This window comes from Nycticebus coucang, chromosome 19 (genome assembly GCF_027406575.1).
Source record: "Nycticebus coucang isolate mNycCou1 chromosome 19, mNycCou1.pri, whole genome shotgun sequence".
Taxonomy (NCBI): domain Eukaryota; kingdom Metazoa; phylum Chordata; class Mammalia; order Primates; family Lorisidae; genus Nycticebus; species Nycticebus coucang.
In genome coordinates, this window is record NC_069798.1 from 51,464,909 (window position 1) to 51,492,776 (window position 27,868).

General features: G+C 40.6%; 1 protein-coding gene across 9 annotated transcripts in view; it reads right to left on the minus strand.

Moving 5' to 3' along the window:
- The window catches only part of TCF4 (transcription factor 4), a 375,650-nt gene that overhangs the window by 168,666 nt on the left and 179,116 nt on the right, over window positions 1–27,868 (minus strand). For 8 of the 9 annotated variants that reach the window (XM_053571075.1, XM_053571071.1, XM_053571076.1 and 5 more), the window contains one exon: window positions 21,715–21,779. In XM_053571075.1, coding sequence (XP_053427050.1) covers window positions 21,715–21,779 — 65 coding nt within the window. Of the gene's footprint in view, window positions 1–21,714; window positions 21,780–21,885; window positions 21,905–27,868 lie in introns of those variants that run through there. The other variant, XM_053571079.1, reaches the window with a different exon arrangement.

Sequence of the window (27,868 nt, forward strand, 5' to 3'; positions counted from 1 at the left end):
TCCTGATTTACAGATGGCCATCTTCTGCTTGTACCCTCACATGTCCTCTTCTTTCAAGGACATTCAGGTCCACTCTCAAGACCTAATTACTTGCCTGCCAAAGGCCCTACCTCCTAGCCCCAACTCATTAGGGGTCAGCTTTTCATCATGTGGGTCTGGAGCAGAGGAAACACATATACGCAGTCCAAGACAACTCATGACTAACAGTAGCAGTGAAGGTCAAGTATACAATAGTTTTCAGTTCCTAATCCTTGCAGGGCTGTGCTGATACACCACTGGGAGTGAGAAGGCTCATTCCCGTGGTGTAAATGCCTCACTGTGGTCAGTCAGTCTCAAGTTATCAACGGTTTAACAGCCAGATGAAAAATTCCTGACCATTCAAACTATTAGCTTGCATCCTTTGTATCATCGCTTGCAAGTCCGTTTTAGGCCTAAAAAGCTAAATTACTTAAGAAGCTACTGGGAAAATTAATATCCTGGTGCCATACATTTGAATGTTAATCCTAGTTTCCTGTGTGATTTCTAAGATATTTTCCAATCCTATTGCCCTCATTTACCAATCTTAAAAATTAAGTTAGCATCATGTTACTCTTGACATCTTTTCTAATTAGGGTCCTAAAACAAAATGTTTTTTTTTTTTTAAAAAAATTCACATGTTGGGGCAGCGCCTGTGGCTCAGTGGGTAAGGCACCATATACCGAGGGTGGCAGGTTCAAACCCGACCCCGGCCGAACTGCAACCAAAAAATAGCCGGGCCTTGTGGCGGGTGCCTGTAGTCCCAGCTACTCAGGAGGCTGAGGCAGGAGAATCACTTTAAGCCCAGGAGTTGGAGGTTGCTGTGAGCTGTGTGAGGCCACGGCACTCTACCGAGGGCCATAAAGTGAGACTCTGTCTCTACAAAAAAAAAAAAAAAAAAAAATTCACATGTTAATTAACTAAAGAATAATAATTAAGATTCAACTCTCTTCTCACCCCATCAGTTTCAAAGCAAAGAACAGGGTGGAATGTCTTGGGAAATCATTATTAAGTTTATAAATATTACTTAACGACAGTATTTAGTAACAAATGACTATGTATGATATTAACATGTAATGTGTTCCCACTGCCCTCACATTAAAGAGTGTAAAGCTTTTCACTGTTTGTTTTTAGAAAAAAGCTAAATCTAGATTCACATTTCAGAGCTGAGAACAGTCACGTATGAAGAAATAATACAAACAGGCCACAGTCACAGGCCACACGTGAGCTGCACTGACAGTTTGTAAGCGCAACCCTTGCTCAGTGAGTCCAGGCCTACACTGCCCTCTCTGCCGGCTGCTCTGGCTCCCTCAACAACCACTGCGTTCACTAAATATGATCAAATGCCGTTACTATAGCATAAAGCACGGTCTCTATTAATCTGCATCTGACAAGTTTGGGTTCTTCGCCTTGTTAAATCACCTATGAATTTAGAAGTATACTAGTTGGAAAGCAAGCATAGTATTCAGAAATACAAAGCAAAGGGAACTTGAATAAATACATGTGTAAGAGATATAGAAACAAAAGATGTATGGCCTATCTGTTTTATCCTCAATCCTATTTTCATTACATTGTATAGAGTTTGCTGGCAAGAATGCCCAAAATAAGCATTGTGCAACCGGGTTCTTTCCAGCTCCAAACTAAACCTCGAACCACTTACTAGACCTCCATTTACTCATACATAAAATGAGGAGTTGGATCAGATGATCTGAAGTAAATTAAATAAATATAAACTCTAAGTGACTTAATGACAACTTCAACTAACGCTGGACTAGGTGAGCATGGTGCCAGCTTGGAAACTGGCAAAGACCCCTGACTTTCCTTTGACAAAGGTCACTTCCGACTAAATATAAAAGATAATTCTATTAAAAATGTAATAAAAACCTAGAAGTGGAAGCTAAATTAGAATATTCCTTCTCCATTTGGATATATTAACACACATTTTCCTTCTTCCTCAGGTGAGTGCTGGAAAGGTGAGTTTTGTGCATGAATTGTCTCCTCAGGCAATTTGAATCTTACAAAGTGATTGGAAAGGACATTCACAGCTTTAGTCAGCACTGAAGTAAAGAAGCCTTTCTCAGTTAAAAAAAAATCTTACTTCTTTCCCTGAGAATTGTATTTCATCACATATAAGCTGTCACTGAATATAAGACACATCATTATCTATTTATTACCAGAAGAAAAAATAACATGCAAATTAAATTGCCATGCCATAAATTTCTAAGACCTATTAAAATGTGCAAAAAAGTATCTTACAATCAATTGAATATGGTAGCATAAGGATTTGATATATAACTTTCATATGTTGAACAAAACCATTGTCTAAGAGGAATCATAACCACACAGGTGAGCCATACACTGTACCTGACTAAACCTCTCTCTACCCTGGTCACTTCCATTTGATACTTTTAAAAATGGTAATTTTTCTTGAGTTCAGAAGTCCTGAGCTCAGAAGCTCAAGATCAGCCTGAGCAAGAGTGAGACTCCGTCTCTACTAAAAATAGAAAAAACTAGCCAGGAGTTGTGGCGAGCACCTGTAGTCCCAGCTACTCAGGAGGCTGAGGCAAGAGGATCTTTTGAGCCCAAGAGCTTGAGGTTGCTGTGAGCTATAGTGCCACTTTACCCAGGGTGACAGAGGGAGACTCGGTCTCAAAAAAAAAAAAAAAAAAGTAATTTTTCATTTACACTAGACAGAAATGAAGAAAACACCAGTTAACAGACATTAACTGTACATCTCTTACTACTTCCTGTGTTTATTATCTCCTTCAGATGCAGAGTTTCTCGCTCAGCTGTGCTCTTTTGTGATATGACTAAAGGCTACCAGTGTGTATTTTGCTTTGGAATTACCTTTTCTGACAGTTAACAAATAGGGAGCTAGAAGGAATCTCATAAACCATATAGACCAAGCCTTCATTTTGCAGAGGTCAAAGTGGGGATTTAAAAACATGCTATTTGGGGTAGGAGTCAAGAAAGGAACTCAATTATCTGACCCCCTCGTCAAGAATATATTGAACTCAGAACATTCTGCTCACTTAGTCTATTTTAGTCTGTAAGCGACAACTCAGAAAAGGACTCGTCCCTACCCAGTTGCCTGAAATTTCTCCAACTAGTGTAATGGTGCTACCTTTCCCCAACAATACACCCCAAATGAGCCCCACATCAGAATAAAAGGAATCTGAAACAAACTACTACAGCTTTCTCAGAACTTTTCTCCCCCAGGTTCAATAACAAGGGCTTGTTACATTGTAAATAATCAATGAGGAAAACTGTAAAGCAAAGAGTAAAAGCAATTTATCCAATATTCCCACATTCTGTTTGTCTCTAAATCAATTTTTTAAATGAATTCAATAAAACTTTTTCTTCCTGATAAATTTAAGACACTACTAAGTCATTTCCTAATGTGGGAAGAGCCCTAACCTATAAGCACAGGTGACTCCACCCAAACCGAGTCACTTGTCTGTATGTTGTTCCAATGCCAATATATGCTTAAATAAATAGAGCTTCGTTTGAAGACACTATGAAAAGGCAAAGAATTAAACATTCAAATTCCAAAGCTGGGGTATGTATAATAATTTAAACTATTTCCCCATCGCAGAAGCCCAGCTTAGTATCTCTCTCTGGTTTAGAGGAAATGTTCTAAAGAGGCAGCCCACGTCACCATACCATTGGCTGCACATTCCACGCAATACAGAGGTTATGAACTCAGGGAGATTCTGGCATCTTCCCCCAAAAGGGCAGTGTAAGGCCTGGCTGGAAAAGAAAAAGAGCAACTCTCCACCCAAAACACATCCCAAGCACTACTGTTGTTACATGAGCGAAATCTGTTCTTGTGACCTTCAAAGAAGACATGAATGATGTGATCTCAGGATTCAGATACGCCACGGCTTCTGCCTAACTCCACCAGGAAACACTGGGCCTATGTGTAAAAGGAACCTCCCCTCCTATTCCTCACACGCAGACCAACTGGAACCCCGTGAGGCACTACTACTGAGCGATCTGACACCCTCCTGGCCTGGTTCAGCCTAAGTCAGTGTGACACGGGATCTCATGTCCTCTACTGCCAAGATACACTGTGGTCACCTTAAAAAGTGACATCTTTTTTTTTTTTGCCAATATACCCAAACTCAACATGGTCAATGGGTTAATATTCTTTTCCGAGCTTTCAATTATGCTGCCTTCTGAATCTGAGGGCTGGCAGGCAGGGCAACCCTGTCAGAGCTGCAGAGAGCTCTGCAGATGTCTCTGTTGTGTTCAGTCAAACTGAAAAGGAGAAAAGATGGCCCTCTGACAACAGACAGCTGTCAATTAGATGGAACGCTCACACTCGGTAGGCCAATGAGTGGCAGTGGAGGTGACAAGTGCTTGGCTAATCAGCATGCCCATAAAATCACAGCCCTTCCCAGCGCCACTCACACCAGCACAGGAGATGACAGCATGTACAATCTTCAACCATGCCTGCCTCCCCCCAGTGGTATTAGTACTGCTAAGGCTCGGGTCAATGCAATATGCCTAGAAACAAAAATCAGACCTATGAAAATTAAAGAGCAGGAATAGGAAAACAAATATTTGCATTGGAATGACCCCAAAAGGGAATACAGTCATACAGTAACCTATTCAGAGCTGGAGTACATCGCTATCATAAGAAGAAGACCCAGAAGACACTGATAACTAAAAATATCTACCGTTAAAGAAGAGGTAAAGTTACCCATCACCTGACCTTTTCCCCCATCCTCCATCTTGTTTTTCCCTCTCTGGCCACCAGGGGGCACTTGAGGGCTAGATCCTTGTAGAAGCAGAAGATTCGGAGCTTTCCCAATAACTTAAATTTTGGCAATGGGGGTGAGTTGGGGGTGGGGATGGAGTGAATCAGAAAATAGAGCCGAAGGAAGAAACCTTTCTGTAGAGTAGAAGGGTGAGCTCCCCTAATCTTAACACTTATTTTCTTAATTAGCTACCTCTTCAGCTTAAAAATACCTTCTCTAATCATGAAATGCTAACTTCACTTAGGAGCTACCTGAGCCTGACAGATATTTTTACTTACTGATGACAAAAATACTTCCCCCCACCCACCACCAAAATTTCACTTCTCTACTGGTTTCTAAAAGAGCAGCTGATTGGAAGTAGAGAAATCAGGAAGAAAAAGAGGTGGGGAGAACCAACAGACATAGAGTCAAATTTCAAATCTGTGGCTGTCCACGTGCAGCAGAAGTTAAGACTTTATTAAGATGAATCTGAACAACATTCAGCTGTTTAAAGATGATCCTGGTTTAGCCAGAATCTTTGCAGCCACCCTGTATTCTGGCCACTTTTATTCAACTCTTCTGCCACCGCCATTCCAAAGAAGAATCCAATCTGCCTGCCATACCCAGAATAAACTCCCTAAAGGTTTTTACAAAATAATTTTTAACATGCCATTGAAGACTAAAAAGAACAAGTAGAAAAGGTAGATTTGGGGGATGACTCCTTCATCTTCAGAGAGTCAAAGGAAAAGTCAGAATTCACAGCAGAGTCCCACCCCAAGGCTTGCCCAGCTCTGCTCCAGCTCTCACAGCCCCCGAGGCTCCCGCATTCTCAAGACAATCAGACCTGGGCACCAAAATTGCAGATGTCCACACAACCACTGCCATCAACTTATCCCTGAGGACAAAGCTGCCTTTCTTCCAGGGAAATGTAAGAAGCCATTCAATTAATCTCTATTTGCATTTATAACCAACAAGCAAGAGGAGTGTCAGGACAGAACCTGAGACCGACCACTGTCTTTCCAACACCAACACGCACACCTTAGAGTCAGCCCAGTACACAGGCCTTGCTCCTACTGGCTGCCAGGTACCTCCAGAAACAGGTGGGTCCCCACTGGGGAATCCAATAGCAGGGCCATATGACCATGTCACCAGGATGCCAGCCCAGTCTGCTGTACGCCCAAGAGACATTTCTGTTCCCTCTGCCCTGACTCTTTAAAGCTGTACCACCATCCACTTAGACCCCATTCAATCAGCATCACACAGCCTTGGACATTCTGACCATTTCAGACTCTTCATCACTGCTGCAATGAATGCTCAAATGGGCATCTTTTGACTGAACGCACTTTCCCTCTCGTGGACGAACTGTTTCCTAAGCATAAAAATCCAAGAAGCACAATCATCATAATTTCTTGGTCAAATGTCAATTTGCAGTGTATAATTTTGTATTTTCCCCCCAAATCTCATCAAGACTATTTCTAATATTGAATACAGCCTTTTATTTTTAGGTAGGCAAGCAATGCTTACTATTAAAAAAAAGAAAATCAAACAATAGAGGAGTGTGTCAAGCAAAAAAGAAAAGTATGTTGACTACATAAGAAAGCCGGGAGGTCATTCTGCCAGCCCAGTTTCCCCCACGCTCAGGTTCAAACAGAGACGGAGCAGCTTGTGGGAGCACCAGGCCACCCTGCTGTCTCTTTCTCTTCTTCCATACATCTCCCTTACACCTAAAAAACCGACAGGGTCCAACCGTCTCTCATTAAGGCTCTACCATTCCTGAGCATTTCTGGGGAGACCAGGATATGAGGGGGGCTTCTGTCAGGCAGCAAGCATAGCCACATCATAGCAGGTGAAGAGGCCCATGTTGGCCTACTTGGCTGCTTCCTCTCAGGGTCTCTGAGGTGCAGGTGCCATTTTTATACTAGAACAGAAGAGAGAAAGGAGGAAACCATTTCCCCAGAAAAGGAACATGTTGTGAAGACAAAGTCTGGGCTACAGAGTATGAGGACTGGAGTGGGGTCTGACCATCCACCTGTCCCTTGAAAGTCAAAGTCTAGTTCAGGTTCACACTGGATCCTGCTCGTCCTGGCTCTGACATGAGCTTCACCCCCATTTTCTTTCTTCATGAAACACAGTTGTGTGTGGGCTCTTGCTTGTGGCAAAGGGACCTCCCAGGAATAACATCTATTGAAAACAGTATTGACTGCCCTGCTCAGCCTGGCTCACAGTTTGGTTCTACCCAGAACAAGGGATGCCTTATCAGTCCTCTGGGCACTGGAGATAGTCAAGGCTCTCTCCAGTTCCATTAGGGCCAACGACAACCTCACTGACACACTTGCTTCTTTCTTGTAAAGCTTTTACATATGTAGAGAGCTTTTCCATCAAAATATTCTGGAATGGCTAGAAGCTCAGACATATTAATGATATCTGCACACATGTGCTTTTTATCCAAGTTCACAGCTCCTGGTCACTGAGGGTAAACAGTGTTATCAGTGATTATTATGGATTTAGTCAAGTATATTTTATTCCTGTCATTTATGAGCACTTGTGTTGGCTGGTATTTACAATGTCGGGATTCTGTCACTTTGGCAACCTTCTGAGACAACATTTTTCCAGTGTTACAGTGACATTTCAAAAACTCAGTATTTACAAGCAAACGACACCCTCTGGCTCTGTGACAGTGTGATTCAATGGTAGCTGAACAAAGGGACAATCATCGAGAAATTTCTTCAGGACGTATTTCAGCTGCTCCTATGACTTCATGGTCTAGGGGCCACTTGCTCTTTGAAAGGAAAAGGGAACAAAGACATCAAAGGACACGTCCGTGTCACGTGCCCCTGGATTCTTAACGGTGCCATGTGGCCCCACGTGGGCGAGGTCTGTTGTGTGACCCTGCCACATCTCTGCATCTCTGAGCCTTAGTTCCCCTTTGCTACAAAGCAGCCCTGGGCTGCTTCTGACTCCAACTTCCTGTCTCTTAAAGATTCCAATATTATAGACAAAAACTAAAGTCATTATCATTGCTCATTTCATGCCCTATCCCAAGCTTACACATACACGCATGCAAAGAAATCATATGAAGGAAAGATAAAGAAGAAAATCATGATCTACTCAACTCACCCACTCACCCCTGTTTCCCACATATCTTCTGCTAAGCAAGATGCACCAAGGGGAGAGAAAAAGAATGAAATCTGGGGATCCAACACAGTTGGTTTGCACTTCTCTCCTGCTTCAGGGCCTTGCTCACGTTCAGGAGGCACAGGGTCCCATCCACCACCACCAGAGAGCACAGTTAGTGACCCTGATGGGCAACCCACAACCTAGAAAACATGGACCATGCAACTGCCACTGGTACTCACGTTAGGAATCAAATGTGCTTTTTGGTTCTGTGAAGACAATGCTTCTGATATATGGAGTGCTGGGTTCTTCACATTCTTCTAAATGTGCATTAGACTAAAAGAGGTCACAGCATGGTACCTAGGTAAGTGTTTCCATGAATGATACCTACTTAACAGTGAGCAGAGTGGGAATCATCCATGAAAGACTGTGGGCTACTTGCTATGACAAAAAGCTACATCGACTTTATCCAGGGATGAAGAATGACAGAGAACATGGTAAATCTAGAGCCAAAGAACATTGTTCCCTGGTACCATCTCTGCCATTTATTATTTATTTATTTATTTATTTAGAGAGAAAGAATCTCACTTTATCGCCCTCAATAGAGTGCCATTATATCACAGCTCACAGCAACCTCCAGCTCTTGGGCTTAGGTGATTCTCTTGCCTCAGCCTCCTGAGTAGCTGGGACTACAGGCGCCCGCCACAACGCCCAGCTATTTTTTTGTTACAGTTTGGCTGGGCCAGGTTTGCACCCACCACCCTCGGTATATGGGGCTGGCAACCCACTCACTGAGCCACAGGCGCTGCCTTCTGCCATTTATTATTAACAGTGAAAAAATAAAATAAGAATAAATAAATCAGAGTCTCAGCCTCTTTACTGATAAAATGGAATTTACCATAGTTCCTGTCCAAGGCCCTTTGGCATGAATAATTTAAGTTAAGAAATATGCATGAGACTGTTTAAGTTAAAATAAGACGTGCTCACATACACGTTGTTACTGCTGTAGGGTCATTCATTCATTCATTCATGCATCCTCTGACTCTTGAGCAAACACTTCTGGAGTGTCCGTCCTAACTCAGCCTTGCCCTTCTCTGGCTATAGAGAGCATGACGGAAGTTAGGGAAGAGAAGTGTGCCACAGCACAGCGGAGAGGCAGCTCACTCTGACCTGGTTAGAACGTGGAGGGTACCTGAATCTTGTATAAGCTGAATCTTGAAAGAAGTGGGTGAGTTATCTGGTAAAGCGGATGTGAGGGTGAGAAGGAGGGAAGCAGAATACAGATGTTCCAGACCAATGGATGGGTCCTTGTAAGGCCAGACAGAACCATGAGAGACTCGTAAGGGAACTGCAGGCAACTCGGTGTGGCTGGACCACGAGCTACGAGAGGACGGGCGACACCCAGGGCCAGCATGTGAGGAGACGGGGCTGGGGCACTGCAAGCCTGGGCACCATGCTAAGCAGAGCCCCCTCGCCCCAAAGCCAAGGGAAGATGTTCTGTGGAGATGATCACTCCAGCGTCAAGGGGCATGGCACGCCTCAGGCGCAGGGTAGGGTGAAGGAGCAACAGATTTATTGGCATCTCGAAAGCAGAAATGATGAGACCTGGAAACTAAAAGCTTAAGGAGGTGAGAGAGACCAAGTAGTTTCATTCAGGTGGTGGCTGGGGGTCAGTCACCAAGCCAAGGGAGATAGATGGAAGGACCAATCCCGACGAGATAATCAATAGAACTCAAGTTCAAAAGTGCAATACTCTAGACTCTAGATGAATTATCTATTTTTCCACTCTTGTGCCTGGTAATTGCCAAATTTTACTCTAACTTTTTGAAAAATAGATCCAAATGGATACGAATATGAACTTGAAAAATTTTAAGTATTAGAGCCTCAAAATTAAGTAACAATACCATTAGCTCAAACTCTCTACCTACAAAGTAACATCAGCATCATCAATGGGGTATAGGGTGCATTTTATTATAAATATCTATTGAAGACTCACAATGAAAGTTTAGTGAAAAATAATATTGTTGGATGTTCAAGAAGGGTCTGATTGCAGAGCTGATTTAGTATACCTGCATTTTATTTCTAGAACTATATGTATAAATTCTTTGTACCAGATAACTAAGGAAGACGTATTAGTTAAACTCCATAAAGAGTCTCCTATCTTGGCATCCATGAGCTTCCAAAAGGCACACTGTAAAATTTTAGATGATAGTACAACTGCCTAGGACACAATGAGATGAAACTCTACTTTGTAATGAAATACGCCTGGAGGCAGCCTGGAGTCCAAGAACTGCCAGGGTATATGTACTATTTGCAAGAAGGGACAGAGCACAAGTTCTATAGAAATAAATCAAAGAATAATCCTTCCCTCAAAACACAAACCCTAAACTTAAATGTTCTTTCCATCAACAAAACGGAAGACTCACATCCTCAAAAAAGAATCTGAACGAGTCTTCCCTGATAGTTAGTGGGGAGTAGAGTTGTCAGGGATAGGTTCATACTGGCGACTTCTCTTTGGCTGAGACAGTTAAGTGGCAGAGATGCAGAAAGGCTCCTTGAGGGATGATGTCACAGTAGTGGCAGCTGTTGACATCCTTCTTTGCCACATGTCATTGTCCACAGCAAATCTTTTACCACCACCCATGTTGTCTCACTCTACATGTGACAGCTCCGAGCTGCTGAGCTCAGCACGACAGGCTTCCCAGTTCCCAGTAGTAGATATTTCCACAGGAGTCAATCACATCCAAAGGGAAGAAAGGTCAGGGCATGGGCCCCCAATGCAGCGGTGTGGCCCAAGTGAGGGTGTGCTCCCCAACTTTCACAAGAGTCTTGTTCCAAAATGTTCTTTAGAATTCACGATGCACTTTTCTTTTTTTTTTTTTTTAGAGACAGAGTCTCACTTTATTGCCCTCGGTAGAGTGCCGTGGCCTCACACAGCTCACAGCAACCTCCAACTCCTGGGCTTCAGCGATTCTCTTGCCTCAGCCTCCCGAGTAGCTGGGACTACAGGCGCCCGCCACAGCGCCCAGCTATTTTTTGGTTTGCAGTTCAGCCGGGGCCGGGTTTGAACCCGCCACCCTCGGTATATGGGGCCGGCGCCTTTCCGACTGAGCCACAGGCGCCACCCCACGATGCACTTTTCATCATGAGAAATGAGAAAACAAAATCTATAGGAAAAAGTCAAAACCCTTCTAAGAACATGAATTCCGATTCCTTCAGGGTTATGGCTCCTCGTTGTAAGCAATGACCCTGAATCCTCGTGACACCTAGAATAATCTCCACAAATCATGGACAGGGCGGAAGACGCCCCAGGAGAACACCCAGATCAAGCAGAATCTCCTGGGCTCAGGCAACTGCGAGTGAGTGAATGACCACTCATTTTAATCACCACTCCTATCCACAAAGAAAACTTAGTATTTAAACATGCAGGTATGTTCATCCTGGCTGGTTATCCCGTAGCACTATTTGATTTTCTACCCTCTCTAGCAGGCATCTCCTCATATTCACCTGTCACTTCACCCTGTAAAATCACCTACTTTTTAATTCTCATAGAGGCTCTGTTTTCTGAGTCTATGCTCACCTTGGGGACAGCGTCCACCTCTCACAGCTCTCTCAGTCCAGCCATGCCTACTTCTTTTGAAGAACATAACTTGTTCTTTCTTTCTAAGAATCTACATAATGAGGAACATTCTTATTGTCCCATAAGGGTACATGTAGTATGTATGTACATATATTTTTTCCAAATAATGGAAATCTTTATCTTTGAATTTTTAAATTCGAAGCAAACCAATAAGTTTTTCTTCTTACTTAAATCACTGCAATAAGGGCAGGCTCCATTCACTTGAAGACCTCTGGAGAGGCCCTGCATAGTTTAAGCGGTAGATAAGTAAATTTATGCTCAGAAATATTTTTCTATCACTAAATACTTTACTAATATTCCTCCTTTGGATACAGAACTATTCTATAAACATCCACTATTAACCCAATCTTTCAACAAGGAGGTAAGTGTTGAGGTAAGGGATTTGATCCAGCAGGAAGCCCTCTGAGCATGCTCTGTATGATCTACAAATTCTGCCATTGCGATGGTCACACAGCTCTCCAGGAAGCTGATGAAAATCTCAATCACAGCACAAGATGAGTTTAGATTTTGATCCTGCTTTTGTAACCTTTATATTTATTGAATAGTCACTTAAGAGTGAAAGCCTCATATTCGGGGCCCTTTCCCTTTATTTATCCAATGTTTACTGTGACCAGATTCTCCAAATGTTTGCTTTGCATAGCTTACATAGTATTTTTTTATACATATGTAAAGATGAGGGGAGAAGAAAACAAAAGTGAGAATAGATGAAAAGTAACTTATCATCAAAGTGTGAAGAAAGCTAGCTACTCGGCTACATGGAAATTCTACAAAATATTTAGTAATTTGTAATACTACACATAAGAATAAAATGGACTCACTGGGTCTCAAGAGGTCTGCAATAGGATCTTTGCAAAAGGTACCTTGCCAATTTAATTGAAGTAGGAGTTATTTAATTTTTTTTACAGGTATAGTTTCCAATAAAACTACATATGCCTATAATACTGCAATGGCAGATGTGTCTCGATTATTAGAGGTGGGCTCGAGGGAATATATACAATGGATCTTGAAATCTGTAAGCAGCTGTTTGCAGGGGGCGGCAATGATGGGGGAGGGCACCCTACCCCACACACATGTTCTTTAAGTGCGGCAATGTTTTGTTATTTTACTGCAGGTGTATTACAGAGATGAAATTTAATAACTTACTGTATACAATACCAATAAAACTGAAAAGATTCAGTGCCCTGCTGTTCATTACTGTGGTGCAAATGAGCTCAGATTATTCTGTGTGCAAGCATAGTCAAACCCAACACTCGGAGACCCCCACAGATAGATCTCCAGGGGATGGGCCCTGCTTGAAAACCTCCATGAGGCTCCTCCTTAATTATTTCGTACCATTGAATCTTTATTGTCCCAAGTGCACATAAACGTGGCTTTGAGGTGGGCCGAAAATAAGATACATATTTCTTTTTAAAGCAGTCATAGAAATCCTTCACCGAAAGATTTCTTCTGAAAGGAGAGGAAAATGGAAACCAAGACTAGGTTGGTTTCCTTAAGTACCCTAAATAATGTAAGGAGGAGAATACATTCTATTCAGCGGAACCTGGTGAAGTGCCAGGCTAATGTCGCTCCCACCAATATGTAACTTTGCCCTCTATTAAGTACAAGAAACGTCTGACAAAACTAAGTGCCACACTATGAAAAAGGTGACATTCCTGTGTTAAAAATGCTAACACACATACAACTAAGTATTCTGGCCTGTTTCAGTTTTCTCTTCCCATGAAACTATTCCTATGAAATAAAAAATAGCACCCTGAACATTAAAGGTTCGTGCTTTAGGAAGCTCAGTTAATCTGTGAGTTGTAAGTACATGTGAACAAACCTAACTAATTATCCAAAGTGCGGGCACGATTTTTCACAGAATGAGGTGCTTCCATTCCAAACACATTACTGGTATCAGGTGGAGCGCCAGGCTCACTAATACTGGCTCTTTTCTTGAGTATTTTTTTCTAAAAAGTCCTTAATACATCTTTTGGCTTTGAATTATGGGGTTTTGTTGATATCTTCCAATATTGCCAATATTTTAATTTTGGGTTTCTGTTTTGAAACAACCCTTCATGATGAAATAATATCAAACATGACCTTAAAGAAATAAGTATATCTGTTATTTCGTATCGAAACATCCAGATGCTGAATCATGAGCACACTATCTTTCTCACAGAAAGAAGCTATAAGACTACACCAATTTCTACCTGGTATGTAGGTATATTTCACATTCAATGCTATCAGGTACACCCTCGGTGCTTTAGCAATTATTTGTTTGTCTATTAATTGATTTTCTCCTTCATCTTTACCTATCAGAAATATAAAGATGAAGAACTATAGTCCTAATTGCTAGAGACTATTAAAACCGCTTAATGTTTTCCATAAGAAAAGAGAAGTTAACTCTACAATTCTGGTGAAATTTCAATTTGGATACCAGAAGGTTGTTTCCTTGGTGTCTTATAAATCAGCTCAAAGCAATTTCAATGGCTTTTTATGCACTAGCTGTCTGAACTGTTGGATAAGATTGTCCATGCTGCTAACACATATTCCGTCATTTCAAATATTTCACACATGGGCTAAATGTCATAATGAAAAAGTTATTGGGTCACATTTAAGAACCCGCTAAAGGTATTGTTTCAGAATCTGTGTGTATGTACTTTGTGTGTTTCTGGAACAATACTTCAATCTATGACAAATCCAAATTTGTGTAATAGCAAACCATATTCTGCCACATTGCACGCAAAGCAAGGCCAAAATATAATCTATACATTTTTAAGAAAGTGTTCATGCTTTTGCTAAAATGTGAATTGGCATATTCCACCCCAGCCTTTTCACAGGAAATCCTCATTGGTTTTAAGGAAATTGCACATGTTAATTCTGAGGATGCTACTGAATAAAGTATTCACATAATCTTTCTTTTTTTTAAGGCTGGGCAGTCATGAGCAGTGTGCCCTGCCCTCCTCTGTCTCCCCTCGCTGACTGTGTTCGGGGCTCTAGCAACCCTGAGCAGACCGTGACAGGCCAGGATTCTCTCCAGTGGGCCTGAAACCTACTGGAAGCAGTTTTCTAGGTGACACCTAATATGAACCTCTGAGCCTAGAAACTCCATCACAGGCTCAAGCAGCAGGGAATGAAGTCGGGAAAGCACTGTCTTTGAAACCAGAACATCTCAGAGTTTGCTACCTGCCTCTAAGACTTCCTTGGAGGTTGACTTTGGATCTGCTTGTTTTACATCCCTGAGCTTCAGCTTCTTAATTATGAAGTGAGGACAGTAAGAACAACCTCAGAGATTTATACTGGCACTTAATATTAGCTCTCCAAGCTTCCTTTAGATTCAGCCCAAACTATTCTTTAAGAAATTCACTGGTTTTGACATTCACTCAACAACCGTGTCTGCATTTTGAAAGGACTGAAGTAGAAATTATTTTTGATATCTAGCTGATCCTTGAGAGAGGAGCTACATAAAACATTGCAACGATTCCTTAGAGGCAGTCAGTCAGCCACTGATGTTCAACCTTGTGAGTTGTTTAACAGCAATTACTAGAATACAGAGCGGCAATATGAGAATCTAGAGAAACTTCGGGGCTTATTACAAGATGAATCTAATAGCCAGGGGCACAGAGATGTTCACGAGGTTCCAAATTTCAACCAAAAAAAAAAAAAAAACAATACAGGAGTTTCATTTGTAAGGAACCATACCTGCAATTACCTCATTTGTCCTGCAATTAAAGCTTCTCTATCAGCCTAAGCCATAAGTATTTTTCTTATCAGTACATTTTAGATATTTCCTTTAATACTTCCAGCATCTTCTAGGTAAGGACACATATTAAAAACAAAAATTATTAACAGTATACTTGCATATGAATAAAACACTAAATCGACAGGGCTAAAACGAAAGAATAAAAGCTCTTCTTTACAGGAGAAAATCAGCTGTAGAAGTACAAGGAATGGCAGAAGTTTTGAAAAATTACCAGTTTGAAATTCTTGGTTAAAATAACTGATTCAAACAAGGATTATCAACATACGCTAAAATTTCAATTAGGTGCAAAGGGATTGGGGGAAAAGGCTGTCTGCCCCGTGCCAACCTATCCACACCAAGATTATTTGCTAATTGCTAAAGGGGAAAGGTTTCTTTATAGAGGACCAACCTGGGGTCACCACGGTTAGCAAGTGATTAAAGTTAGTGTCATCAATGATGGAATGCAACACGAAGCACTTGGCAAGGAAGGACTCCAGCCAAAAATGTTTACCCTGAATCTGTATGAGTCTGTAGACATAGTTTTCAATCTGTATGGAAAACAAGTGATGCAAAATTGAACAGCACCGCAAGAAAACAATCCAACAATTCTTTAGAAATATTCTGTAAGATACATAGGCTGGTCTCTAAAGTTACTATAATTAAAAGAAGAAGAAGAAGAAGGAAAACAAAGAAAGTAGAGAAGAGGGAGGAACTGCTCTAGTTGAAAAAAATATATAAAGAGACACAGGAATCAAAGACCAGGCATAAATGAAACGCCTTTTTTAAAAAAGCTATCGAATGCATTTTCATGGGGACAATTGAAGAAATCTGAATATGGATTGGGACTAAAAAACTATTGTTCACTTCTTTAGGGAGGATCATATTATTTTAGCTCGATAGGCAAGTATCTTCTTTTTAAGAGATGCATATTAAAACATCTAGGGGGCAATCTTATTAGATCCGACATCTACAAATGGTTCACTGGAAAACATATATACTTATACATATTATATACCCACAAGCAAATACTATGTAACAAATACTAACAATATTTAAATGGTAGTTATGTGGCATTTGATTTTATTTATTTTTATTTCCAACGTTTCTGGTTATTTAAAATTTTTCACTATCTAAGATTAAAAATAAAAATTAACATCAATGGATGGAACTTGACTTTCCCCCTTAATACCCAGGAATCTGCTGGTGGAAATGGAAGGGAAAGCACATGAGTCCCTCCCTGCGTTTCTTCTTAGTATCTGATGTTACTAGAGGGTCAACAAATATGTGTGAAGCAACACAATTCAAGAGTGGATCCATCCCCCCCTTGGTGGCTGTTGGGTGGATTTTGAGAGAAGGCTATACCCATAGCCATCCCCCAAATGAATGACCTGCTGCCTGAGGACCAGGTACATGCTGCTGCACACCTGTGATGGCCAAGCCTGTCATGATTTTAAATATCCTGTCCCCCTGTTTACACTGGTGATGCTGAAACATTCAGACAGGATTCTGACCTTTGCTTCCTTCCATTCACACATCCACCGCACACAGAGAATATCTCTAATTTCCTCATTTGTGCTTGTCTGGATGTACGGGCCTAGACGATGAAGCCACCAAGTGAGCGTCTGTCCATGGCACGGCCTCAGTGTCCTCCCAGCGCCCACGCAGCAGGTTACAAGGAAGGGCTTCTGGCAAGCTTTTTTTTTTGTGAATAAGGTTTTCTGGTTTTCACAGGCATAAAAGAGATGCCCGTGATATGGTTCAAATACCTTACTGTGCACACTTTACTCCCTCAAAATGGTTTCCAAAAGTGATGCTGAGGAAATAAACATTGGGTCATCCCAAGTTTTGCCCTGCGAGGCGCATGGTACTCAGTGCGAGATAAAGCAGATATGGCTGCCCCTGCCCTCCATGGGTTTACAGAAGGTGGAAACCAGCACTTAACAAACACACAAATAACAGAAAACTCGAAAAGCATTACGAAGGGAAAGCAGAGTGCTAAGGTAACACAGAACAGGGACCCTGGGAGAGGATTCCCAGGATAGACACAGAGGGTCTGGATGGATTTCTGAACTCTAAGGACAAACAAGCATCATTAAACATTAAAAAATGATGTGCATTTTTGTTTGCAAAAGGCCTAAGTTACCACTTTCACAATAGACAATTTCGTGCCAAACTTAAGGAGGCCAAAAGTTTTACACGTTACTCATAATACCTTTTAAATCAAAAATAAAATTAAGGGGAAAAAATCAATTCTTACATGTATAATTCATTTCAGAATCAACTACAACTTCAATCTCAATGAACCCCAGGTGAATCAGCTTATGGACAAAGTAAGTTAAACACTGAACACCTCCTTCCTCTATAGCTTCTAAGTTTCTAGAATTTAAGAACAATCTTTCTAGATTACATCTAATTCTTAAATCTCATCAGTTAGTTTTAAGATCTAAACATCAAATAACATTATCAGTGTAGTTCTCTTTGATCACTTATTGAAGAGAAAAAGAGAATTTAAGTAAGGTTAAAGCCTTGGACTTAACCAGAGAAAGAAAGATACGGACTGAGACATTTATAAAGATTTCAAGGCACCTGATTTTCAACATTTTGCTTATTTTTCGCTGCTTTTTAAATAAAGCTCATATGCAATATATTTCTATGCTTTAAATAACTAAATTAATGCAAGCAGTCTAAAAGCTTTTTCAAGGTCAGGAGTAAGGCCAGATTTCGAACACAAGGCGTTAAAATGGAGTATATTTCTATAGAACATTCTAGGAAATGATCGAACCTACATGCACATCAGAATCACCTGGGGAGTTGTCAGAAAAGCCACAGGCCCAACCCAGAAGATTCTTATTTGACTGGTTTCAGATAAGACCCAGGTTTGTGTGTGTGACACACACACACACACACACACACACACACCCCCACACACCCATCTTGTCCAGGAGATAACAATAATGAAACCATGGCTTTAGACTCGGGCTATTACCCAGAAAGAAAATAAAAAAAATTCTTAACAATTAATCCTATACTTTCATTTAAGGGGAAATATAAAAAGAAAACTTCTACCTCTAATAACAAGCATTTGCACTGATATCATCATATCATTCAAAAACATTAGACTTCGGCAAAATAAAAAAGTTTGCAAATGGCCAAACAGCCTACTCAGAACAACAAAAGAGGCCAAAAGCAAATGACATTTTTTCCCCTTCTGTCATTTGCAATGATGCCCATTAGGTACTAGCTACTGGCTACTAGAATATTAAGGTTGGACTAGCTTGCGAAAAACTTTATCCCTACTCGTTTTCGCTTCTGTCAGACTTTCCATTATAAATTTTATTTTCTCTGCCAGTAAAAGTAGTATGAGGTTGCAATTTGGCAAGAACATTTTAAGGCTGGGTGTGATTTCCGTACCCCAATTTGATTTAAATTACTTTTGCTATATTTAGTGAGAACTAAAAAAAGTTCATTTGGCCGCTTTTGTTTATCGGTTCATTTTTTATAAAATTCGGAAAGTCTCAAAATGCCACCGTGTTTATTTCTGATAATTTCACAGGGAAATGCATTAATGGATTCATATTACCCCAGTACTATTTTTAATGAAAACAACTTAATTGATAACAAAGAAACTGCTGGCCTTTTTTTTTTTTTTTAAAGCCATACGTCTATCACTATTAGTGCTAAATCTTTAAGAGAGACATAATGGATATGTATCTATTTTTTTAACTTGATGTATTTTTGAAACAATACATATCTCCCAATAATAATTTATTCCTCCAGGACGGCGTTTTACCACCTGTTGCTTACCACCACTATTTTTCTATGCCAAACAAAAGGCTATTGGGACTGGATAAGCTTGGTCTCCTGTAACACTGCTCATCCCTTTAAGTCCACTGTCATTATATGATAAAGCAGCTTTAGATGATAGAAAACCATCTAAAGGTTTTCTATCCAGCATCTCAATCCTGTAGCAAACAGAAGAAAACAAAAGCCTCCCCTTCAGGAGAGTCACTCACCTCGTCACACAGTGGGGAATCATGTCAGCTGTGATCTGCTTTTTAGACCTGAAGCCCAAGATACCGAGATTTTGCCTTTCTTTTTGGTTTGCATAGCTGGTGTTGTAGACAGGGATTCAAAGAACAATACGGCACCAGAGAAACTGATTCCCTGGTAAGACACAGTATGGTCTGTTCTATTCTCAAATTTCACAGAAAGCAGAAATTCATACTATGTACACTTCTCATCTTCAGCCCCTATTTCTTCTATCAGGGAATTTCCAAAATTTTCGCTTTTACGTATCCTTAAGTAATCAAACTGTTTATGGAGACTGCTGAGCCCACACTAAGCACAGAGGTAGTCTAATCCTACAAAGACTCACAACCACGAAGCAGAAATAAGAACGAAAGAATTGCCACACTCCACAGCTATATTACGAGGGCTTTTTAAGAAAAGCATATGCAGTCATCTTCCTATATACAAAAGAATTTCCCTGGACATGAATGTCTCAGAATGAACCTCCCAAGGCCCAGAAATCCAGCCATCCTATACCGCTCCGTCCACCTCCATCCCACCCTCTGCCCCTTCCACTTCTCACCTTGTGTTTGCAAAAAAAAAATTAACTTCAGTGTCACCCGAGGGAAGTATTCCCCACAAACGGAGGGAGGAGGGTCTCTGTTCTGCACACACACAGACAGACTCACACAGTCTGGATGATGCTTTCACAAGTTACGGGGCCTCACGCTTACTCAGCAGAGGAAATCTTTGTGTCTGTGAGGAATCAGGCCAATTCCTATTAGTAAGAAAGGGTACAGGGGCGAGGAAGCCTGTTCTCTCAATGACCAGAAAAAGGGGCCCAGCGAAAACAGAGACCTCTGCCATAACCATCTGCAAAAAGGAAGGATGTTGTCAACTTTCTTCTCCCCAAAACTCTAATGACCTCCGCCTTGACCCTCAGAAACCAGAGCCACAGGAACATGCTCTCCTGCAGGAATTGAGAGCTTTACACCAGAGACCCAGCACTCAGAGGCTTCTAGCCCAGGCTATCTAGCCCGAACATTTGCACTCACATTCCAAAGATGTTTCCGTTGCGCTGGAATGACTGTAAATTTCTTTCCTGCAGAATTCTTTCCAAACAAACTGCCATGAACTGCACTCCGGCAGGAGTTCTTAACCAAGCATTGTCCACCTCACTGCAACAAATCTTTTTAGATGCTGAATATGACTGAATTGGTGGCTGGGCCAAAGGAGTGAACTTTAAAAATGCAAATATATACAGGAAAAAAATAAACAAACCAACCCACCAGAATTCCACCTTTATAAGCCAGATATCTAAAGGAAACTTCCCTCACAGGCTCTGTTTAATTGGTAAAATGAAAGTTTGCTTATATTTTTCAGAGATAGGTTTAAAAGATTGTTAAAAAAAATAAATCAAAATAGAATTTTCTCCCAGATCATTAAAGAAAATGGGAGGGTGAGAGGGAGTTCAAGAGAGCAACTCTTTTCCAGAATCCAAAAAATTAAGAAAAAAGGAGTACATTTTGTTTAGGCGAATAATGAAACGAACGGTAGAGAGGATGATTAAAGAGTATTAAAGAGAATATTAAAGAAGTTAATAAATACTATCGAGGGTTTTCCAAAGAAATCAATGCACTTATAAAAAAGGAAGCAATTTTTTAAAGATTCAAAAAATGATTAATACTGATAATGAACTTAAAAAGAGAGTATCTATTAAAAACCCAATTGTCTTGAAACAAAGCTTATAGTTCTAGCTATTGATAGTATTTTTAGAAATGAGCTCTCTCTGGAGAGTTGAAAGTGTACAAATGCAGAGTACAGAGAAACACAAACACACTCATGCTATACCTTTGTGTTACACTGGCATTTTATTATTAAAATTAAAGTACTCTTATTTTTCTAGCTCACGCATGCCTCCCTCGAGACGGCTTTGCTGTTAGCCTGGTGGCCTTGACTTCCAGCCAAAAACAATTCAGAAACAAAAAGGGACAACAAATCATATTTTCACAGACATTTTTATCCCTCAATACAACCCTGTTTTCACACAACATCATACAGTCCCTAAGAAAACTATAATTTAGGGCAATAGCCGCCCGACCCCAGGATCTAACACAGGGCTCGGCGAAGTATTTCTTGGTAAGAAATTCCTAAGTTCTTAATTGCAAATAAACTCTTTTGATAGAACCACTTTCACCGACATTGCTGGTTTGCAAACAGTGCCACTGGTACCGGCTGAGGAATTAAAAAATAAAAGCAAGCCAGGGAATGTAGTTCTGACACGGCAGAGATCTAAAGATGAGGTGTTCAGTGGTTCTCAGCTCTGTGCTATTTCATTACTTTATGCGAGAGTCATCAGCAGGCTTCCCGGTGCATCTTAGTGTCACAGTTTAAAATGCATCATCGAATTCAGAAAAACAAACATGGACCCAGTTAATCCTTTCAAGCCTTCCCCAGTGCAGAGTCTCACTTACCTGGTGGCAGCCCTGTAAGTTTGATTCTCTCCCATAAGATGAGTAGGAGCCCCTTTCTGTTTTACCTGCCAAGAGAAACAACAAAAAAAGTGTAAATTGTGTTTTTCCTTTAAAATAATCTCCACCAGGTAACAGGCATCTACCCCTCTTCCCCGATGTTGACATACGTACGTAGGCACTACTGGCAATGTATGCAAGCCGGGGAGCGAGCAACACTCCTTACTCTGGCTATGATAAACTGGAAAAAAATATCCTTCATTCCTATTCTTAGCCAAACTGCTCCACACTTCCAAAAACTGTCATTCCAATGGCCTCCACTTTCTCTAACAAACAAATTGTCACTCCTTATTTTCACTTTCTTTCTCTCACAAAATTTAAACAATTTCATTTTTATTTACACAGCAGGCAAATTATCTATGTAATGACCCTAGTCTAGTAATTCCCATTGATTATATTGACACTTAATGGTGAGGCCAAAGCTAATCAATCACAGGCTCTCCAGATGGTGAATTTAGCAAAGAAACTATTCAAAATTCTGAGTCTCTCTCTCTCTCTCTCTTTCTTTAAACTCTTTTTCCCAGGAGTAAATCCCGTCATGATCAAGATGATGATGATGGAATTTACATTTGGCAAAGACGGTTTTTGAAAAATTGCCCACTCTGAACCCAAGTTCAGATTCCACCGGTAGAACCAGGATGGCAGGGGATCACAGAATGTGAATTTCCTGTTCCAATTTTTTTTTTTTTTTTTTTTTGGCCGGGGCTGGGTTTGAACCCGCCACCTCTGGCATATGGGACCGGCGCCCTACTCCTTGAGCCACAGGCGCCGCCCTCCTGTTCCAATTCTAACAACCCAATTTTTATCTAAAAACCATGCTACAGATAGACAGGCTTCAGTGAGACTTGGTCACGTCTAAACACAAAATCAAGGCTGCTTCATTTGTTTCTTTTTAAAGTTATGTTTGGCCCTAATAATCAACAGGGACGATAATGGAATCATATTACAAGAGATCTAAGCAACGGAGTCCACATAGTGACAGATGAGGAATTGTCACAGAAAGCTGTCCATACCAGGACATTAAAAGGGGCAAGGAAGGCAGCCCGGTACCCAAGACCCCGCCACACCCAAGACGGCAGGATACTTCCTTCTTCAAAACTAGAGCTTGACGGCACATTCTATTTTTTACATAAGACTAGACTATTCTTTTTTTTCCAATGGGAAAACTCAAAACTCATACTTTTGAGAAGCCAGATATCCTTCTAAATTTGACAATCCCCAAGTTCCCCCTCTCACATCAAGTTAACACAAATGCTAAAAATGACAGTTGTCTTTTTATCATTTAGGTCAGGAACAATGTTAGGAGAGGATGCTTTCCTGACACCACACAAAGAAAGTATCTTAGATGAATTTCCTATTTGGCCAGAGGGGGACCCGCCACTGGATATAAAATAGGTGATGATTTTTGATGAAAGCCAACTCTGAGTCTTAAAATTAACCCTCCCTCTCCCAGTATTAACTTCTCTACTGTTGGCAATGAATCTCAAACTGGTATAGTGTTTGGTGCAAAGTATAAAATCAATGCCTATATCAGTTTCAATTTTGGTGAAACAATCACATCGCACAAACTGTCAGTCTTGGGAGCACTAAGAATAACTTTCATTGTGAGAGGACTTTACATTGAAAGAAAGGTTCATTTACCTGTATCAGCAATGTGAATGGCCACAGAGCCATATTTACTCATGCATGTAAGTCAAATTTAAGCTACTTATACACTTTAACTTCTCTCTATAAATATTACTAAGAGAAAAAGCTCAACCTTTATGAGCTATCAAAGGATGCCCGTCTTTTCTTTAAGCTCTTGTATCCAAAAAAACTTCAATTACAAGCACTACATAATTCACTTTGACATAATATTCTGTTGTTTAAAAGGCTGACCGTGGGCAGGCAGACAAGACAGACAGACAGACAGACAGACAGAAAGAAAAAGAAAGAAAGAAAGAAAGAAAGAAAGAAAGAGAGAGAGAGAGAGAGAGAGAGAGAGAGAGAGAGAGAGAGAGAGAGAGAGAGAGAGAGAGAGAGAGAGAAAGAAAGAAAGAAAGAAAGAAAGAAAGAAAGAAAGAAAGAAAGAAAGAAAGAAAGAAAGAAAGAAAGAAAGAAAGAAAGAAAGAAAGAAAGAAAGATAAAGTCAAATTTGTTCTGACTTCAGAGGAAATTAAACATCTTGTGTCCTGTTTGGTAATTTCAAAGAACGGAATTGTAAAATATAGTTTGAAGAAGAAAGGCCATTCATTATTTTTGTCCCTCTACAAGGAGTTTCTGAAGCTATCCCCCAAAGAATTTTACCACCTAGCATTATTTCTCCATCACACAAAACTGGAGAGAATTCGCATATGTAGGTTGGGGCTATTCCTTCCATTATTTTAAAGCTAGAAGGGTAATGTAAACAGTAAAGTGGAGGGGAGGGAGAACGGGGGAGGAAGAAAGAGAAAGAGAAGGGATGGAAAGAGCAAGGGAGTATGAGGGGAGAGAGCGGGAGGAGGGAGAGGTGAGGGGAATAGGAATTCACCCTGCAGAGTCCCCAAAGTACTCCTGGCTACATGGACCCAGCATTCTTTACTATCATATCAGATACAGACTGCTTAATCTTAATTTTGCTTGTTAAAAAATATTTATCCAGATACAAAAATAAACCCACTGCAAATTACAAGTTGTCAGGGTTAAAAATCTACTCCTGTTTGTGTGGGGGAGGATAAGAGACCAGCATAGACATGAATCATTCTCAGTAATTTGAGTGTTTCCATGACATCAATGGGCACGCGTCCAGGACTCTGTCGAAGTCTGCGAGGTACCAAAGAGGCAACGCAGCCAGCAGGAGCCGGGAGGTGGACTTTTTTTTTTTTTAGGATTATGCTCCTTGTAAAGATTTCATCTGTAGCATCCACTTTCACCATCAAATAGATCGCTCCAGAGATCATGAGCGAACACATTTCATTCTGATAGTGTAAGCCTTTAACTTTATTACATCTTTTTTGTTCCCAAATTCAACTATAAATCTGACCTCAGAGAGCTCCAAACCCCTGTTTGGGAGCAAAATCATCAGGAAACGTGGATAAAGCCCAAAGACCTTCTCAAACATAAGCTATAGAGCACCATCACTTTTTAATGCTGAAAGCAGCCATTTTATAATAACACCTCAGTTTCTAGGAAAAGGAAATCTTTTGTGTAAATTGTCCATTAAAAATTAGCTACAGTCTTGATGTTGATTTTCTGCTTAAAATTCCCTGGAACGTTTGTTTCAGATAATAAAAATTTCAAGAGCACTGATAACATGTTTGAGGAGGACCCTTAAGTAACTATCTGCGCTCATGAACACAAAAGCTCCTAAATATCTGTGTTTACTCTATGTCAGGCGTGGATTTTTGTCACTTATACCAACTGGCTGGCACGGACAGCTTCTTTCCTCCTTTCTCCGTTCTTCGACACCCACCTCCCCCCCCCAAGCCCCACAACCACCACGGAGCTTTGAAAGAGCTAAAGATTCTATTTTTCCAATATTTAAAGGAGATAGCAGGGATGAACAAACCCGGCGCGCGTTCACTGCGGAATTTTCGAGACAACCCTCCAGTCCTAGAATGCGACAGCCGCTGCGGATATTTTTTGGCACAAAGACAATGGTGGCAGTGCCAAGCCTCATGGCTAAAACTACTCAAAAGAGGCATGAGGGTAGCATTAATCGCTCAAGTCTTTTACTGCATGGAGTACTGTTGTCTATATTTTAAAAACTAAAAGTACCCATTAGTAACATTTGTCGTATGCCCATAAAGATTTGGAAAGGGGGAGTTGTCGGGGGGAGATTCTGAAATATACACCAGAAACAAATCTTGTCAGGCATTTGATTCATTTTTATACCTAAAAGGACCAAATGCTAAATTTTGCTGCTGGTGACGATTTGCCATGCGTGAGGCGAATGATGTGACCTAATGGAGCACTGAAGGCTGAATGAAAGCTACAGAGAGCATTTCATAAACTAAGTCGACATATTGGCTAAACAACTTTCTTTTGCAAAAATGATGTATACAAGGAACATGTAATACTATGTCACAATTTTTTAAATTAAACAAGAAAAACGCTGTAAGTGAGCAGACACAACATCCGTCAATCAATCCTTCTGGAGACAAAGGCGATGAACACGCAGCCCGGTCTCTAGAACAAGTCAGCAAGTCGGGGAGCAAACAATCCAGAAACTCAACATGTGTTCTGTCCAGATCGAACCAGTCCACTGCTAAAAACTTACACTTAAATTTGATTATTAAAAATGGCACGAAATGACAGTCTACACAGAAGTCACTCATTTGCTGTCACCCCTGAAAAACAAATCTAAGCAGAAAATAGAAGCAACTTCCCATTTTTTTAAGGTCAATGTTTTTGCTGATTTATTCAATAATATTTTATCTTGCTGTCGCAAGAAGAAGCAGGAAAAATATATATTTTTTTAATTTGGGGGTGGTATGGCTAACAAATATCTATAGAATTCCACATTTAATACTTTTATATTTTTATATTATTTGCTATTTGACTTCCAATTTTTCTTCCAACATATCCACATTATCTGATTGTAAGGAAACTGGATGACAATGAAAATACCATGTGAAGGAAAACCTGGTCTCATAAATACATTCCATTCACAGGGATACTTCCCAGAAGTATAACCTTTGGGAGATGATTGCCCCCGGATACACATGCCAGTTGTAAGCCACATGGAAAGAGCCACAGACAGATGAGAGTAACTTATCAATAAAATAATTCCTGGAGATTAACTCAGATGTGGATGATCCTCTGGTGGACGACCAGTAGGACGATAACAGGGTCACACTTAGGTTTGTTGCCTCTCGTTCATAAAATCCCATTTTAAGAATTACATGTAAATGGTAGGCATTTCCTTCCCCACTGAAATAGATGCACCTGTGTGGTGGAATATATCATCCTATGAAAAGCCTTAATGAAAAATTATCTGATGCTGCAGGACAATGCCATGCAACGCTGTTTCTCTGTTAATCCTCATTCTGGGAACTGAAGAATGGGCCTTTTGTTCCCCAGCATCAGTCGAGGGAACTCATCATAAACATGCTTGACGCAGAATGAATTTCTGTCCCCAGCCCCAGCCCCAAGCTATCTCCGGTTACCCTATGAATTTCTTTTTTTTTTAATAAATACATTGAAAGGACTAATTCATGAAGCAATGACTAAAATGTTTAGCAGTTCTAAACATGCCCAAGAGGGTGTAATTTACAGCCCTTCCACCTTTTCCATGCCTGCCTTTCCTTCCCCTGCCCAAGTAAGAAGAGCTAAGTCCTTATCGTTTACTAACCACTACCCAGAGGGCTGTACGTGGAATGATTTCTTCAATCTGCAAAGCAACTCTGTGAGGCAGGTGATACAAACACCATTTTACAGATGAGGAAACTGAGATACAGGACATTGCCCACAGCCACACAGGTATCTGTGACAGAGCCAGGATTCACAGCCAGGCAGCCTGTCTCCCAAGGCTGGGCTCTTAGTACTATGCTAGGCTGTTGGCATTTGAGCTCTGGGAGGTAAAAAAAAAAAAGCATAAATAAACTAAAGGGCCAATACTGAAGACTCTCAAGTCCCAGAGCTCAAAACACTCATGAATTTGATATGAAATTAATGAAAGTGTCTTACAGGCGATGATAATTTACATTTACATGGTGTTTTATTCCTAAAAGGTCTCCAGGTACGTTATAGCTGTACAAATGATATACACGGAATCTGTGACGTCTCATCATAAACTGCCACCATCTCTATGTTAACTCAGAGCAACTAATTAACACAAACATGGCAGAAAACTGCACATGTTTTCTACACATGTCTTATGTGAAGACTATGACTTAGTCTTAAAATGCATAAAAGAGTAAAAGTAAAATATAATAGTAATACAGGGCAATTCAGCACTGCTCACAAGTGGCTTCCATAGAATAGTAATCCTACAACAGGCTCCTGAAATCAAAATAGAAGTTACTTAACAGGATCTAGAAAATGTTGTCTCCCAGAAATTTATGTTATATTATAGCATGTTAAAGGCCCTGAGAAGTCCTGCAGGGGAGACATTTATGTAGTTTTATGCAGTTCCCTA